Below are 15333 nucleotides of genomic sequence, written 5' to 3'. Positions count from 1 at the left end.
TACTGATTATTTCTAATTCCTTATATGAATTTAAAGAGAGGTGGATACATCATTTCAAGCAGAGAATTAGGGAATTTCTGTGCAAGAAGAGATAAGAAATCGTTTCAGTTTTTTTTTCTCCCCCAAGAAATTAGAACAACGGGAAAGAGAAAACACTGTAAAGCTTTTCATGGGCAATCCCAGCCTTGCCAAATGCCATAATGGGGAAAGACAAAGTTTAATCATTAAGGTCCGGTTTGTTTTCGTAACTTCTCTCAATTCATCTCATCTTATTTAATCATTATAATTTTTTAAAATTTTTATACAAAATAAAATAAACAGTTTAACTTTATCAAATCTCAAAAACAAAAATAATATTAAAAAATATATATTCTAATAATATTTTATTCAATTTTTAATTTTAATTTTAACTTAACTCATATGTGAAAACAAACAAACAATAATTCGTGGATCGAGGAAAGAGACACTTGCGCTTAAAAAAATAAATGGGCAGCCCTTTACAGGCAACATTTTTTTTTTTTTTTGTCTAAAAAGGGGTCATAAAAATGACACCAAGAATATGGTGTCATTTCTTCCGAAGGAGAGAAAAGTGGAACCAAATTACTCCCCAAAGGGGAGAAAACAAATGGCACCAAGAATATGGTGCAAAGGGCATCCTTCCCCTTTCGAAAAGGACCTACCACCTTTTACTGTTCATTGTAGTAATAAAAAAGGGATAAAAAAAAGTTAAAAAAAGAAAAAGAAAAAAAGAAGCCTTTGCAAGTGAAGATTTGCCTCATTTGGACGAAAGAAAATGATAAACTTACAAGTAAAATCAAAACTATTTTTTAATGAAGTGACACAATTATATTGATAGGTTTAAAATGAGTTGTAAAATAAGTATAAAAAAAGTTGAAAAGAGAGTATGTATAGGGTGTGTTTGTGAAGAGTGCAAAGGAATCATATTGGAGAAGTTGGCTTAATTGGCCTCAAGACTCAGGTTGGAATTTGAGAAGGCTCAGATCAATAAAGCAATTTATTTATAGGAAATCTCTTTTTGGCCCAAAATTCATATGATTTCATGCATCAAAGTCCTATCTAATCTCGACAATAAAAACATCAAGATACAGAGGTGTATGATTTTTCTGCAAGCCCAACATTTCTCCTCCCTTTGTTGCGAGGGATACAGAGTGGCACCTCCTGAGACTCCTAGTGGAAAGCTAGTAGTTTATAAATATGGGGAAGAATTGGGAATGACATACATACATACATACATACATAGTTTTATGTATTTTGAGCACAATTCTAGTCCTTGTCCTGTCTTGTTTTTCCCTCCTGTACATGGGATTGACAAGCAGAATGTTTGGACAGCAACACTAAAAACAAAAGAAAAGAGAACTACATCACCCACATAAAATATACCATATTCACATGGTAATAGAATTATAACAAAGAAAAAGATTAAAAATTAAAATAATTGATTTCAAAAACAAAAATGATGTAGAATTGATAAAAATCTGTTCATTGGAGAGGATCAAGGAAATAAGTGGACAGTTTTTTTAACTACCAACAATCACACTGCTAAGCTAAAAGAAGTAGAAAAACCAAAGATGAAATAATCCAACTACAAAGCCATTTTCAGTATCTACACTACCGAAAAGTACAAAGTATTGGAGAAGATCACCGATAAGCAGCTAAATTGAAAAAAATACTCGCTTTGCATGGTTGGCAATAGCTTTACAGTTTTCCCTAAAACATAGAAAAACAATGAAGCTTCGGTTGTGATCAATTTGGGAGACCTGTGAAGTCCACCGATTCTCAACTCCATACAGAAGCTGAGCAATACCACTTCTCAGCCCAATGGAAGCTTGGAGTTCCAGCATCATGGCTTGTGAAGCTTGAACCCAAAGACTCTTGGAACATAGCTTTGTGATGCCTTCTGAGGCTTGAGGTGCCCGTATGTCATCAAGAAGAGGTGAGGAAATGTGGTTCCGAAATAGGCTCCATCAATGTCTAGAAAGAGTTAAAGAAACTTAGGAAATATTGCAAATCCAGGGGACGATATTGGGTCACCAAAAACGAATTGGACCTCCACAATATTGTGTTATTGATGTTTTTTTTTTAAACAATAATTGTAATAAATAAAAAAATAACAACACCAGGTGATTATAACAACACTAGGCGACTAATAGACAACACATAAGTGCAAAGTGCAAGACCAAAAAAAAAACGAGTTGAAAGGGGTGGGGGGTGGAGGGAAGCATATGTTGAAACCACCTGGATATATGCAGTAAGCAGTGGAAAGTATAGATTCAACCGTATATAAAGGATACTACCTTGATACTTGGATCTAGGGTAGTAGATATCTTCACATCTGGGGCAGTGTATCTTTACCGTGCTTGACCGAGGAATGTCTGATTGACCGACTGGAAGGCAAGGTTGTCCGCAGCAGTAAACTCTTGGGCATCTCCCAAAGTCATAGTTCTTGTACTTTTCTAACTACAAAAAGTTCCAAAAGTGTGATTCTAGCCAGAGCCCAAATTTTACAGACATGGATGCATGAAATGTCAAATAGAATACCAAGAATTAAATCTCACCATAGCAGCCATTCCTTTGCTTGTCAATATATATCTGGCATGAATCAGACCATAAAGCATCTCAGCTGCTGATTCAACCAACTCATTCTGTTCCTCTGTAAACATATCACCTGTAGATTCCAACCAAGTGAAAGAGCAATTATTCAAAATTGGGAACTGAATGAATGACTGTGGCTATGCACATGTCACCATATAATTTTAACTATCAGGAAATAAAAAGACAGGAAAAAAGGAGAAGAAGAAATTTAATTATACAGGAAGAGCAGTCACGAAAAAAAGAGCAATTTTCACGATAGTATTGTTTTGTGACTGCTCTTCTTTTAATTTATTTTCTTAACACGAAAACTGCTCCCAACAAAGTACAAGCATTAAAGTGCATAATTTCAACATCATGAGATCATCATTACTCCAAGATATCACTCATGAACAACAAATTCTAAAAGCAAGAATATAGGCTTACCATGGGAAGATTCAACATCCAAAATCAAATCAAGCGCATAATCGTAATAAGGAACTTGACTGCTTAACCCACAAAGGTTAAAGTCATCTTGTATATAATCATCATCTACTTCACAAAAAAATTCATTTCCTCGGAGATTGCAAAACCATGATATCCAAGATGTGTCATCACCATCAGAACCACTGACTTCTGATTCTTCACTGTCTGTTTCAGATTCCTCTACAAATGTCAATAAGATGTAAATCAGCAAATATTGACGAGAATGGTAGCCTACAATCATGAGTTTTTGATGAAAAAAGCTTACAAAACCAATAAAAAAACACAGTATACAGTGTAACCAAGTATGAATGTGTGTATATATGCATATACACACACAACAAGATGGTTATTTCTCTCACGAACTACCAGACTTAATAGAAATGAAGGGCAAATTGTGCAAAAACCAATCATAGTTGCAAAAATCTAATCCAAAATAGTGTAGCACGAATTACATAAATCACAAGAATAAATTTTGCTGAAAGGACACTGAAGTAATTTCCAAGAGGGCAACTCCAAAAAATAAATAAAAATATAGTTGACTTCAAACAAGGATGGGAAGCGACAGTGACATAATGTGTAAGCAACACTCTTTCATATAACTGAGGCAGAGTTTACGGATTTGACATGATAAAGAAACAATCCTATATTCAAATATACAATATTTTTTTTGGATCGGTATCCTATATTCAAATACACAATATTAGAAGCTATAGAATACTATATAAACCCTCCTCTAAGCCATTTTGAGAAGTATTATTATCTCAGTTGACCAGCCTGGGTGCAGTTCCAGTTGTAACTAGAACCATTAAATTATTGCCACGTGTCCATAACAAGATATATGAGACATGTGGCAAAAATCCAATGGCTCCAGTTGCAACTGGACCCGAGCTGGACTCACTACCTTCTACTTGAATATAACCACCAAATTTAACAAGGCTCTTTTATACATGGTTTAGCTACAATCTAGCATATTTCATTAAATGAAATCTTATCTCATAATACCAACATAGAATGGAGAATGTTTACAAAATACCTTTGTCCCCATTAAACTACACATAAAATGGTTAAGATCCATCATATTAAAGTGATATTTTTTCTTCTGTGTGTGTGGTGTGTGTGTGTGTGTGTGTGTGTGTGTGTGTGTGAGGGAGAGGGAGGGAGGGAGGGAGAGAGAGACAGAGAGAGAGACACTTAGCAAAACTTGAAAAAGTGAATAAAATTTAGGAACTTCTTGAAGTATATATATGGAGTTCCACTGCCTATCTTTATCAATACAACTACTTATTACTTATCAAAAAAAATATATATATGGAGTTCCACTGCAACTTCACTATAAAACTTGACTCAACTGATCCTTAATCCCAAGCCAAGAAAAACACCCCTAACCACAACTAAATTGGCTTGACCACTTATATTATTCTGTCATTTTATACATTCTAAGATCATATTGTCCATCACCACAACTATCGGCACCATCAGCACACAAATGCACATAAGCCAATACTGGTATCTTACATCAAAACGCTTGCTTAATTTATTTATTTTTTGATAGGTAACACTTGCTTAATTTATCAATGCATCCTCTCCAATCTCGGTCCCATTCTTAAAGAACTTTACAAGTAATGCCAATGTAATCATATATTTGCCCCGTGTTTGTCCTAGTAACAAAACATGGAAATGCAAGGATGTAACCTTTCCATCTCAATGCCTATATACTGAACTTCAGTTACCCAAGAAGTGACCTTCATAGGTATGATGCTCCAGTACATCATATTAAAATTAAACTTGCAGTTTGATAGAAATATAGATTTCTTTTGTTGATCGCTTAATAAAGATGAAAGAAAAGCCTCCAAGAAATCTTAATAAACCAATGTAAACATGTAAAAATCTCTTAGAAACCATCAGTAACAAGGATCCAAATGAATATGTAATAGATACTGTCTTCATAACCCAAAAAATAATTTACTGACAAATTAGGCGCTCAGCTTCAAGGACCATAGACCTCCTTTTCATCACCCTGAGGATGAGTAGCCTCTAACTAAAAGAATACTCTTTTCTTCTTATAATATAAGAGCTAACATAGGTTATAGTAGAACATTAATTCAATCCAACAGCCATTAAGCTTGTAGATTTTTTTTCGTTCCACTAAACCTTGAATCCAAAACTTAATCTTTTCAATTACAAGACAAAAACTCAACATAGATGCCTAACCTCTAGTGATAACATTAATTCAACCCAACTTGAAGATTTTTTTTTCGTTTTATTAAACCTTGAAACAACGATTACCAAAGTATTTTCGATATTAAGACCCATCCCACCTAGGCACCTACCCATATTACAATACAAAGATACATGCATACACAAATACGCAAAACAAAGATTCAAAGCATTGAGAGAGACAGACCATCAGAGAAGTTGGTCTTGGCGAGAGTCTGATCGGGTGGAGGCTTAGACATGAAGACGGACTTATCCTTGCCATTGACAATAGGGCGGGAAGTGGAGGGCGAGGAACGCTCAAGCTGCTTGTCTAGTGCCTCGTTGATCCGGTGCTTCCGATCGGCGGCGGGTCCCACCTCGGACCTGGAGCTACCCAGCCCCCTCTCTCGATACATGTCTCCTTTCTTCACCCAAATACCTCCTCCTTCCTCTATCTCTCTCAGTATATTATTCTAACCCAAAACAACATATCGTTAAATTAATTAAAAAAAGAAAAGCCCATCGGGGTATCGAAGATTAGGGTTTCTTTTGTGCTTGCAGGCTCTATTTCAGAAAATCTCGTCGGATTTCGGAGCGTGAGATGGAGAGAGAGAGAGAGAGATTTAAAGAAGAAGAAGAGGTGTCGGAGTGTGGTGGTTGCCGATAAATCGGCACCGAAAGCAATTGTGCTTTGTGCACTGCTTTCGTCTCGTCTCGTTGCGGTGATTTGGTAGAGAGGCATTGGACACATGTCGTATCGTCATAGGTCCTACTAGAGGCGCATCGTATGTGGACCTTGAGGTAGTGATTTGTCCACGTGTCGGTCGCCGCTCCCAAAGCATACAGAGATATTTTGTTTTAGGAATAATGTTAAGTAATACGTATATATGGTGTAATTATTTTTTAAAAAAATAATATTTATTATTAAATTTTTTTATACAAATTTTATATTTACTTATTTACTATAAATATTATTTTTAATTTTTAACATTTCATGATTCGGATTTTTGTTGTGCAAATAATAGTAAGAAAAAAATATTAATTTAAATTAAATAATTAATTTTTTTTTTTTAAATAATATTTACAATTTAAGTCTCGTTTACTCTTCATGGATAAGGTAGATTATACATTCCAAAACTATATCTAGCATTATCTATTTTTAAAAAAAAATAATAATATTATATACAATTTGTGCAAATTTTGCATACTTTATTTAAAAAACCTAAGAAGAATCTGAGGTCCACATTAAAAAAATCAACATTTTCTTAGTAGACTCGAGAATGTGTTAGATTTACACACTTATGATTATATTCAATATTGCTCTTTTAAAAATAAACTTATAAATTGGTTGCATTTTTTATAAATGTGATAGATTATATTTATTTTATATTAATAAAAAAGAATTAATATTTACAATTATAAAATATAAAAATATCACGTATTTTCAGCCCCTTTTTAGCACCAAAACCGACTAATGAAGACCTTTTTACAAAGTTTTGCACGTGATTCTCAGCAACTCTTTTTTCTATTTGGGTTGGTGGACACAGTAGAAGGGGAATGCCCCACACTTTCATTCCATAGTCTAATTTTCACGTTGAGAGAAATTCTGACAAATTTTCCTTAGTTTAATTCTCTGTTTATTTTATTTTATTTTTAAAAAATGTCGGTAATTTTCTTTCTTTCCAAACGCATCATTAGTATTCTAAAGGACTGTGTCATAGAATCTGACAAAAAAATGGGGCGAAATCATTTATTTGATGCGTGGAATACGGTGGGCAATATATGACACCATCACTTAATGCAACGAACGTGATGCGATAAAAATAAATTTGAGTTTGGTTTTAATAGATTCGGGTAAAAACGACTTGAAATGTTATGATATGATTATTTAACGAGTCACTAATAAATTAATTTATTATGATTTATTAAGAAAATTAAATTTATATTTATACCTTTAGATTTAAAATTATAATATTAATATTTTATAATATATGTTTATCATATTTGAGATTGTAATTTTAATATTATTATAATGTGTGTTTTATCATATTTATGTAATTGTGTGTTTATCATATTTGGTATTGTTGAAATTTTAATGTCAGTATTTTTATTGTTTGTATTGTAATTTTGAATTTGTATTTAATTTTTTTTTTTATAGATATTATTTATATTTTAATATTTATATAAAATCAATCAGGTCAAACGGATTAAAACAAGTCAGATCGTGTCGTATCGTATCAATCTATTTCGTATTGAGTAACAAATTAAAATAGGTCATATCGTGTCAATCGGTTATCTTAATGAGTTATGTTAGAGTTTGAGATTTTGATACGAAATTCTTAACGAATCGCGTTCGGATTGATCCATTAAGTATAATATACATATTTTGAAATGACTCGTTAACACTCTAATGTGGATAAACAAACCTCAAGAAGCCCAAAAAAAATCATTATTAGGAAACCCACATCAACTCATTTCATCTCATCATTACAATTTTATCAAATTTTCACACAAAATATAATAAACAATTCAAATTTTTCAAATCCTAAAACAATTTTTCCAAATTTCCACACTAAATATAATAAATAATTCAACTTTTATTTTACTATTCATAAATTATCTCAACTCATCTCTAAATCCAAATCTCTCACTCTTTGATAAAAAGATGCCCATAAAGCTCTTCCCAATTACAACTTTGGGCACCATTCATTTTGTACTGTGTTCTCAAAAAGGTATTGGGTATATATTTATGAAAGGGCAATGCTAGGGATCCAGTGAGAAACTAAATCAACTATACTTTTAATTTTGAAACTCATCTCATGGTTTACCTTTCTAATCTGCGACTTCGAGACTAATGCTAAATACAGTTATGAACTATGCAAATGCTGTGCATTTTTTTAAAAAAATAGTAAAATCTACTATTAAAAATTAATTTATTTTCATATGAATCTCATATTTACTCACTTTTTTCAAAATGAATAAGCACTATTTGCACACTTTATAACTGTAAATATCATTTCTCATTATAATTTATATGTATTTAAGGACTAATATTCAATTGGAGAAAGTTAAGCTATCCATGGAGGACTAAGGTTTCGTTTAGATCATCAACGCATCTTAACTCATCTCAATTCATTATTACAACTTTTTTAAATTCGAACGGAAAAGGGTTAACCTAAAAAAAAATGTGTTTACACACTTTACAACTGCAAATATAATTTATCTTTTAAAAAAAATTCCATCTCCAAATGACATTACGTAGTGCCTTTGAAGAGAAAGAAATGGTAGGTGCTCCATAAACCAGGAACGCAATTTGGATGAGTTGAAGTGATTCTATTTTATAATGTATTTGTATATCTTTCTAATGTATATTGTTGTTAGGTGTATTTCGTATATACTTACTGCGTATTTGAACTATACCGAATACACCATTGACGTAGAAGCCTATTACATCAATTAGTGTAAAAGAACATCTCTGTTTTTTGAAATTTTTTAATGATTGACATGGTCCCACAATAAGCTACCCCAATTTGTAAGTATCAAGATTCTAAACTTTTCAAGGTACATGAAAATGCTACTGCAGCTGTGCTTCACCCAAGGGGGCCTCCAACAAAAGAATAGCAACTGAAGAACATTTGAAAAGTCGGCCGATATTTCCCACATAGATAAGTTGCCAACACCAAGAGAAGCTGTGAAGTACAATTTTATATGAACTATGAAAGGTAAGGGCTCGGACTGCCATAACTTGGGGTGTTACCTTTGCAGGCAATCTAATCAGATCATTTTTTACTATTGTTCTTCCTCAAAATTGCAAAAAAGATTGTTGGCATGAATTTAAGTTAAGAAGTAGTAGCCGCACCTCCTTTCTGTCTCTGTATGCGTAGTAATACAAATTGTTTACAATTGCTCTGCATGGTTCGTAATTACATCTGGGCAAGATTGGGCTTGCAGAAGCTCTAATCGGGTGAAAGGCGGTGCAAATTGCAAGATGTAATCTTCATCTGAAGCCAGAAAACCAAGACAACAAACATTAATTAATCTTAGATATGTTCTTCCATTTAATTGTTGAGGAAATATAATTAGGACTGGGCCTCAATCTCATGGTAGTGGGGAAAGGGAAGGTGGCAAAGCAAGAAGAGACGAAAGAAGATTCTTGTCTGTTCTATTGAGCTGTGGAAAAAATTATGGATCTCACAACCGAGTGGTAGAAAAAGTATGCTAAATTCCAGCATTTTTCTTCTTGTTTTCATATCTATAGACTCAGCATTCAAATGGGTCATGGCATACAAGACCCACCGCAGAAATAAGGATTTGAAACTCACTTTCTTTGACTGTTCCATAAAGCCAGCATAACACCTCGTCAGCAAATGCCAGACAGACTCCCCCCTGCCAAACGATTTTGTTGAAAACAGGAGGAAAGATAAGGGAACCAAACATTAGTTCAACAAGATACGTAATGAGTAGTTGATCCTAACATCACTCGTAGTAGTTGTCGTGTTCACATATTTGACATCCTCTTTATTTAGAGTGAAATTATTTAGAGTGAAAGTTTAACTACAAAATTTAGTACAATTCAAAGCCAAAAGAAAAAAAACATAATGTTCATCCAAGTTAGTAATTATGACGCAAAATACAAGTTGGTTGACATAAATTTTGCAGTATACAATATTTACCTGCCAATAGTTCTTCATTTTTACTCTTTGGGTTATGTCTTTAGTTCTTAGCCTCTCCGTTCGAACAAGTCGACCCGCATCATCCCTGCATTAAAGCCGAAATACTTGACAGCTCTGAACTCAAAAGGGAAAAGAGCAGAAAATTACCCCCATCCTAAACCTAGGAGCATGGAATTGCAAATAGTATGTAGGCCAACCAGGGGTTGGGCGGGGAGGAGGGGAGAGAGACTGCCAAATGAAAGAAGCTGTGATGGTGCTTGTTTTACAGTAAAGCCACTATTGAGCTTACATCAAAATTTGAAATTTTTGATTCCATCATACCCTCATTCATGTGATTTGATTTCCAGTACAAAACAAAGGGAACCCATAAGATAGCAGAAAAGATTAGACATAGTGATGAAAATTACCGAAACCCAATAACAATATAAGGAACGCCTGCTAGGAAAGATTGAATCTGCAACAGTTAAAACAGCCATATTAATTCATTAGCATTAAATAAAGGGGAAAATCCAATAGAAATACAAACTTTTCAAATTACAGAGAAAGATGTAAAGATTATTTTGATAAGAAAGACGCAACGAAAAAAAATATCAATAAAATATTCTAACAGAGGTGAAGCTTATCTCTAACAGAAATGTTTTGAGTCATGGTAATTGCTTCAGTAAAATCTCAATCTGTCACAAAAATCAATATGATAGGCACGCCCACATTGAGAAGTTATAAACAAAAAAGTACCAAGGGAAGAATTTCTCCTTCTATATATTTTTTTTGTTTGGTTAACACAGTTCAACTTCTACAAATTCCATAGGTCATCAAAAATTTTTTGACAAGTACTAAGCTTCTTCCCCGTGACAGCATCACAGATTGCCTTATAAGTTTATCTTTAACATTTCAAATTGACATGCTTTATCTTTTACATGAGTTGATATAATGTATCCAATGTAACAATGGCCATAAGCTTATGTAGTTCTACAGGGAATGAAGGCAATCCTTAGCAAACGTACCCAGAACTTCAGCAGTTTTTCCCTTTCATATCTTTCCTCAGTATGATAATCCAACTGCAGAAAAAAAGAGAGGCATTTTACTGGTTATCGAAGAACAAGACAATGTCAAGATTTTGAAATATTAAAAAGAAAAGGATGCATAACAGATCAGAGAAATGAACAGGTATGTCAACCTCGCGGCTCGTTTTTAGCTCTACATAGAACCTCCTTCCCTCATCAGTTGAATCACAGCAATCCATTTCAGCACCCATCAAAATACGATGAGCCCCTAATTTTGTTTTAATCACAGAACAATATTCTGCATTGGCATCAACATTCTGTATCCCTTCCCCATCAGCTCTTCTTGGATCTTCAGTGGCGAGGCTCTCAAAACAATATCCCCAATAACATCTAGACCAACATGACACAAGTTAATAAAACATGTTCACCTAAAATTAAGAATAGAAACAGTAAGGAAATTATGATACAACACTCTTAACCATGTCTGGAGAACTTGGAACAACTAGATCAGGTATGAGAATGTATTTGATAATTATTATAAAAAAATTAAAATGGCATATCACATCATTGTCAGGCCAAAATTGTTGCGCCTTTGTGCCCTTCCATTTACTTCCAATTAAGAGTCCTCGAAGCTGTTTTGTTTCCAAAGTATGAAGAGATGAACCCATACCTTCGACGATCCAATTCACTTTGTGGCCTTTCTGGAAGCTTATGCACATCAAGATAGACAACCCCCTTCTTCTTGTGCACACCCATTTCCCAAGGCTCATGCCGAATATAAGCAGTAGCTAATATCTACATGGGTTCAATATCATCATAAATTAACAATCGAAAATGTCCATATCTCAGTGTGTGAGTATTGTGTATTTAATAACCATCATTTGAGTATCTAGTACAATCAGCCACAAAGGAACCCAATCAACATAGACCACTTGGAGACATTGTTCAAATAGATTAGCAATTACCTTATTAAGGTTGTTACGGAAAGTCTGCGAAAGCACCCAAGAGAAAAAGGGGGAAAAGGAATAAGTTTAGTAGATAACCTTAATAAAACTACAACATGGTTTTGAGCACTGGAGTTATAATACATACATACCACAAAATGCATGTTTTGAAGTGGAATGTTTTTGTCTCTTATGCAAGCAAGAAGATCACCAAAGCCCTGAGAGCCCAAGTCTGGTTTAGAGAAAAGGAAAAGGAAAAAAAAGAGTTGCCAGCTTACGTTAGCCTCATATAACGCAAAAACAGATGCATATATATAAGAATTTGTTTTTTAATCTTACTATGCTAATCCATAGTTGCAATCTTTTAGATGCAAGCATACCTTTTTTCTCAATAAAGGTATCAAAACCTTGACTAAGATCAGCTCCAACATCTTCAGTAATAAGACGCTTAAAAAGCCTCTAATAACAAATAAAACAGTTACGTCAATGAGATAACTACAACCATGGATTGTACATAGACAAACTAAAAGAAATAATACCAAATTAGATCTAGCTACAGAAAGCTTACCAAGCTTCGGTCATCAAAGTAGACCACTCCACCTTCTACACGACTATAGCAAGCAAGTTCGCACGGCTATTGGATTAAATTAAAAAATTCAGTAAAAGGGATAAGAATCAGCAGATATTACAAGGTAACCTCCCTACAACAGTGGTTTTCTAGCAGCATGTGAACCTACATAAAAATACCATTAGTGGTGAGATGCTACATTCCTTAAGCATATCAATAAGATCTCTCTTTTTTTTCCTTTTTTTTTATAGGCTAATACATCAATTAAACATCCATGCTGGATTAAACCTATGATCTTACCCACCACTCCTTTTTTTGATAAGTAAAAGATCTTACCCACCACTTCTAATGTGGGGTGGAGAGAGGGGAGATGCCATCAAGGACTCTGAGCAACAAAAACTAAGAGAACAATAAACCAAATCAAACAAGACAAATGTCCAATTACAAACTGTTTTCACCACCTCAGATTTCCTTATTTTTGTTCCTTCCTTCAAACTGCCATAATGAATGCGAGAGAAAGAAAACAGAATATGCCAATCAATAAACATCTGGGTGCGGTGCCATAGAAACCTTTTCAAAAAGGAGAAAGAAATATCCTTGCTGAGTGGAGATCTCCCTTTACACCATTGATAAATCAAACTTTAAAATGCTAAAATAAAAATCTAAAGAAAAAGTACAAAGGAATAGAAAAATGAAGGCTTTCTTACCTCCTGAAAAGCGATGCATTTTCTTGATAATGTTTCTTCACTCTTTGAAAGCCTTAGTTCAGAGACAAAACGTTCATCATGACGGCCATTCGGAAACTTTGGACCAAATCCAAAATTCTGTCTCTGAGGATAAGGTCCAGGTCGGGGAAGGAGGCCTGCTCCACCTCTATCATTCTGCCAACGACCACGCCCGAAACTTCCCCTACTCTGGCTATTAGTGTTGCGTATAGTAGGCAATACTGCCACAAGGGATTTTGATGAATTTGCATGAGAAAAAAATCATAAAACTTTACAGGGTGAAAGAGAGGGGAAAAGAAGCAACAGGGCCTAGCAACGCAGATGCATGAAGCTGAAGAAGATAAAAGAACAGACGAAAAAGTATTATTTAGTCAAAAGAAATCAAGATTTACATATACCACATGCCTTCAGTAAGATGGTGTAAATTGCCAATATGCAGCTACATATCACATTTTTTTATAAGTAAAAGCTACATATCACATTGTTAGAGGAAGATGCAAGGAACCACGTATTTCTTCAGAAGTATTATACAGTGTTGTTATTTCGCGTAATCGTTCATCATTTCCAAGGCTCAAGAAGGAACAGCACTTGTTCCCGCTTTCTAACAGTTTCATGTGTTTTGCACAAAACCTATAAACCAAAACCACTGCTCGTCAAAACTTATTTGTAACCGGATTTTATTTTTTCTATCGGACCACCATTTTCTTTATAACATCAGTTTAACAATAACCACAAGGGTCTTCAACGTGTAATAGATGTAAGACACCAATATTAACATACGAGTATTTGCATTGACATATATGAGTCAGACCACTTTATTCAAAACTAACGGGTACATCTAACCAAGTCTCTTTACTAACTACCCTTTTTTGATGGGAGAGGGGGGTTCTTCACATAATATCCCATTGCTATTTTGCAGCAAAACCTCTAGAAAAGCTACTACTAGTAGCACCAAAATTCCGGCATCTCTTTCGATATTGATAGGTAAAAACGATTATACTACATTAATGAGAATAGGCTTAGCCCAGGTACATGTACAAGAGTTTAACACCTATTTAACAAGAAGGGATCTCTTTCGATTAATATATTATCTAGGGAGAATAGAAGCACTGAAATCAGATCAACACGCTCCACAAGCTACTCGACTCAATTCGTAAACAACTATTACTGCTGATATACAACCAAAAAACCATAGAAAATCACATAACTAACCAACCTCCCCCCGAAAAAAAAAAAAGAAGAAAAAAATCGGGAGGCTTCAAAACCTACCCAAACAACCAAAAAAGCCCAATATACAAAAGACCCATCAAAGAGAAACAATCAAAAAAAGGTTACCTGGAATCTGGTAGGGACTAGTAGCAAGGGTTTTACAGTAATCCTCGTTATCAGACCCAAAGAGATCCCTTTCGTCTTCGTACCCATGATACCCTCCGTTGTTATTCTCCACCTCTTCACCATTCTCTTCCGCTTCGTCTTCTTCTTCTCCTCCTCCTCCACCTCCACTGCTCGCGCTCCCACTGGCGCTACTGGAATCTCCGCCGTTGGATGAAGATGCGGATGATGAAGACGACGATGGTGAAGAGGCGGCGGAGGACGAAGATGACGATGGCGACGAAGAATACGCCCCATCTGGTCGGACGTGGCGGTTTTGATCGTCGTCTTCGCGGTCATCTCCGAAGACATCTACGTCTTGTTCTGGGAAATCCATCGGATGTTCTCTGGGACCTTTGTTTGGACGATGGGTCTGTTTCAGCTCTTAAAATTGGTATTGGAAGCTGAGTTGGTCGGATATGACTCGCGATATGCTCAGTCTGATTCGCCGAGTCAGTGGTTTTACGCGAGTTGACGCACTGAGTGGTGAAATTGGGCTCAGTAATTTGATAACTAGGGTTTTTGGCCCAGCAAGGAAAAAGGAAGAAAATAAAATTGGGGTTTTATTGGGTAATAGAAAAAAAATAAAAAAATAAAATAGTAAAATAATTGGTGAGAGAAAATAATAATTATCGCACGCCTTTATTATTGACAAATGTCTAACATTATTTTTTATCTTGAATGCATCGTTATCAATTATGCAAATTTACATAATTAAAAATTAAATTATATCACATAAATTATATGTGGTGTAAAAATATTTAAATAAAAATATTT

General features: G+C 34.5%; 2 protein-coding genes across 4 annotated transcripts; both read right to left on the bottom strand.

The window, feature by feature from the left end:
• Positions 1 to 1460: 1460 nt before the first annotated feature.
• Positions 1461 to 6013, bottom strand: LOC108983092 (casein kinase II subunit beta-2). 2 transcript variants are annotated; one of them, XM_018954627.2, is made up of 5 exons: positions 5480 to 6013; positions 3037 to 3255; positions 2577 to 2686; positions 2313 to 2478; positions 1461 to 1992 (listed from the first exon to the last, which is right to left on the bottom strand). In XM_018954627.2, the coding sequence occupies exons 1-5, from the start codon at positions 5685 to 5687 to the stop codon at positions 1862 to 1864; spliced, it is 834 nt and encodes a 277-aa protein (XP_018810172.1). In that variant the 5' UTR covers positions 5688 to 6013; the 3' UTR covers positions 1461 to 1861. The 2 variants fall into 2 exon arrangements, with proteins under 2 accessions (XP_018810172.1, XP_018810173.1); XM_018954628.2 differs by having other exon boundaries at positions 1486 to 1992; positions 2316 to 2478; positions 5480 to 5979.
• A 2689-nt stretch (positions 6014 to 8702) lies between these two features.
• Positions 8703 to 15004, bottom strand: LOC108983091 (decapping nuclease DXO homolog, chloroplastic). 2 transcript variants are annotated; one of them, XM_018954625.2, is made up of 14 exons: positions 14521 to 15004; positions 13168 to 13406; positions 12461 to 12526; positions 12273 to 12351; positions 12045 to 12124; positions 11914 to 11937; positions 11619 to 11743; positions 11122 to 11338; positions 10949 to 11002; positions 10352 to 10398; positions 9945 to 10029; positions 9594 to 9657; positions 9131 to 9272; positions 8703 to 8960 (listed from the first exon to the last, which is right to left on the bottom strand). In XM_018954625.2, exons 1-13 carry the CDS (start codon positions 14891 to 14893, stop codon positions 9169 to 9171), a joined length of 1557 nt encoding a protein of 518 aa, XP_018810170.1. In that variant the 5' UTR covers positions 14894 to 15004; the 3' UTR covers positions 8703 to 8960; positions 9131 to 9168. The 2 variants fall into 2 exon arrangements, with proteins under 2 accessions (XP_018810170.1, XP_018810169.1); XM_018954624.2 differs by having other exon boundaries at positions 8703 to 9272.
• Between the last annotated feature and the right edge of the window lie 329 nt (positions 15005 to 15333).

The sequence above is a fragment of the Juglans regia genome, chromosome 9, assembly GCF_001411555.2.
Source record: "Juglans regia cultivar Chandler chromosome 9, Walnut 2.0, whole genome shotgun sequence".
In the NCBI taxonomy this organism is placed as follows: Eukaryota; Viridiplantae; Streptophyta; class Magnoliopsida; order Fagales; family Juglandaceae; genus Juglans; species Juglans regia.
This window is presented reverse-complemented; position numbering and strand designations above follow the sequence as displayed.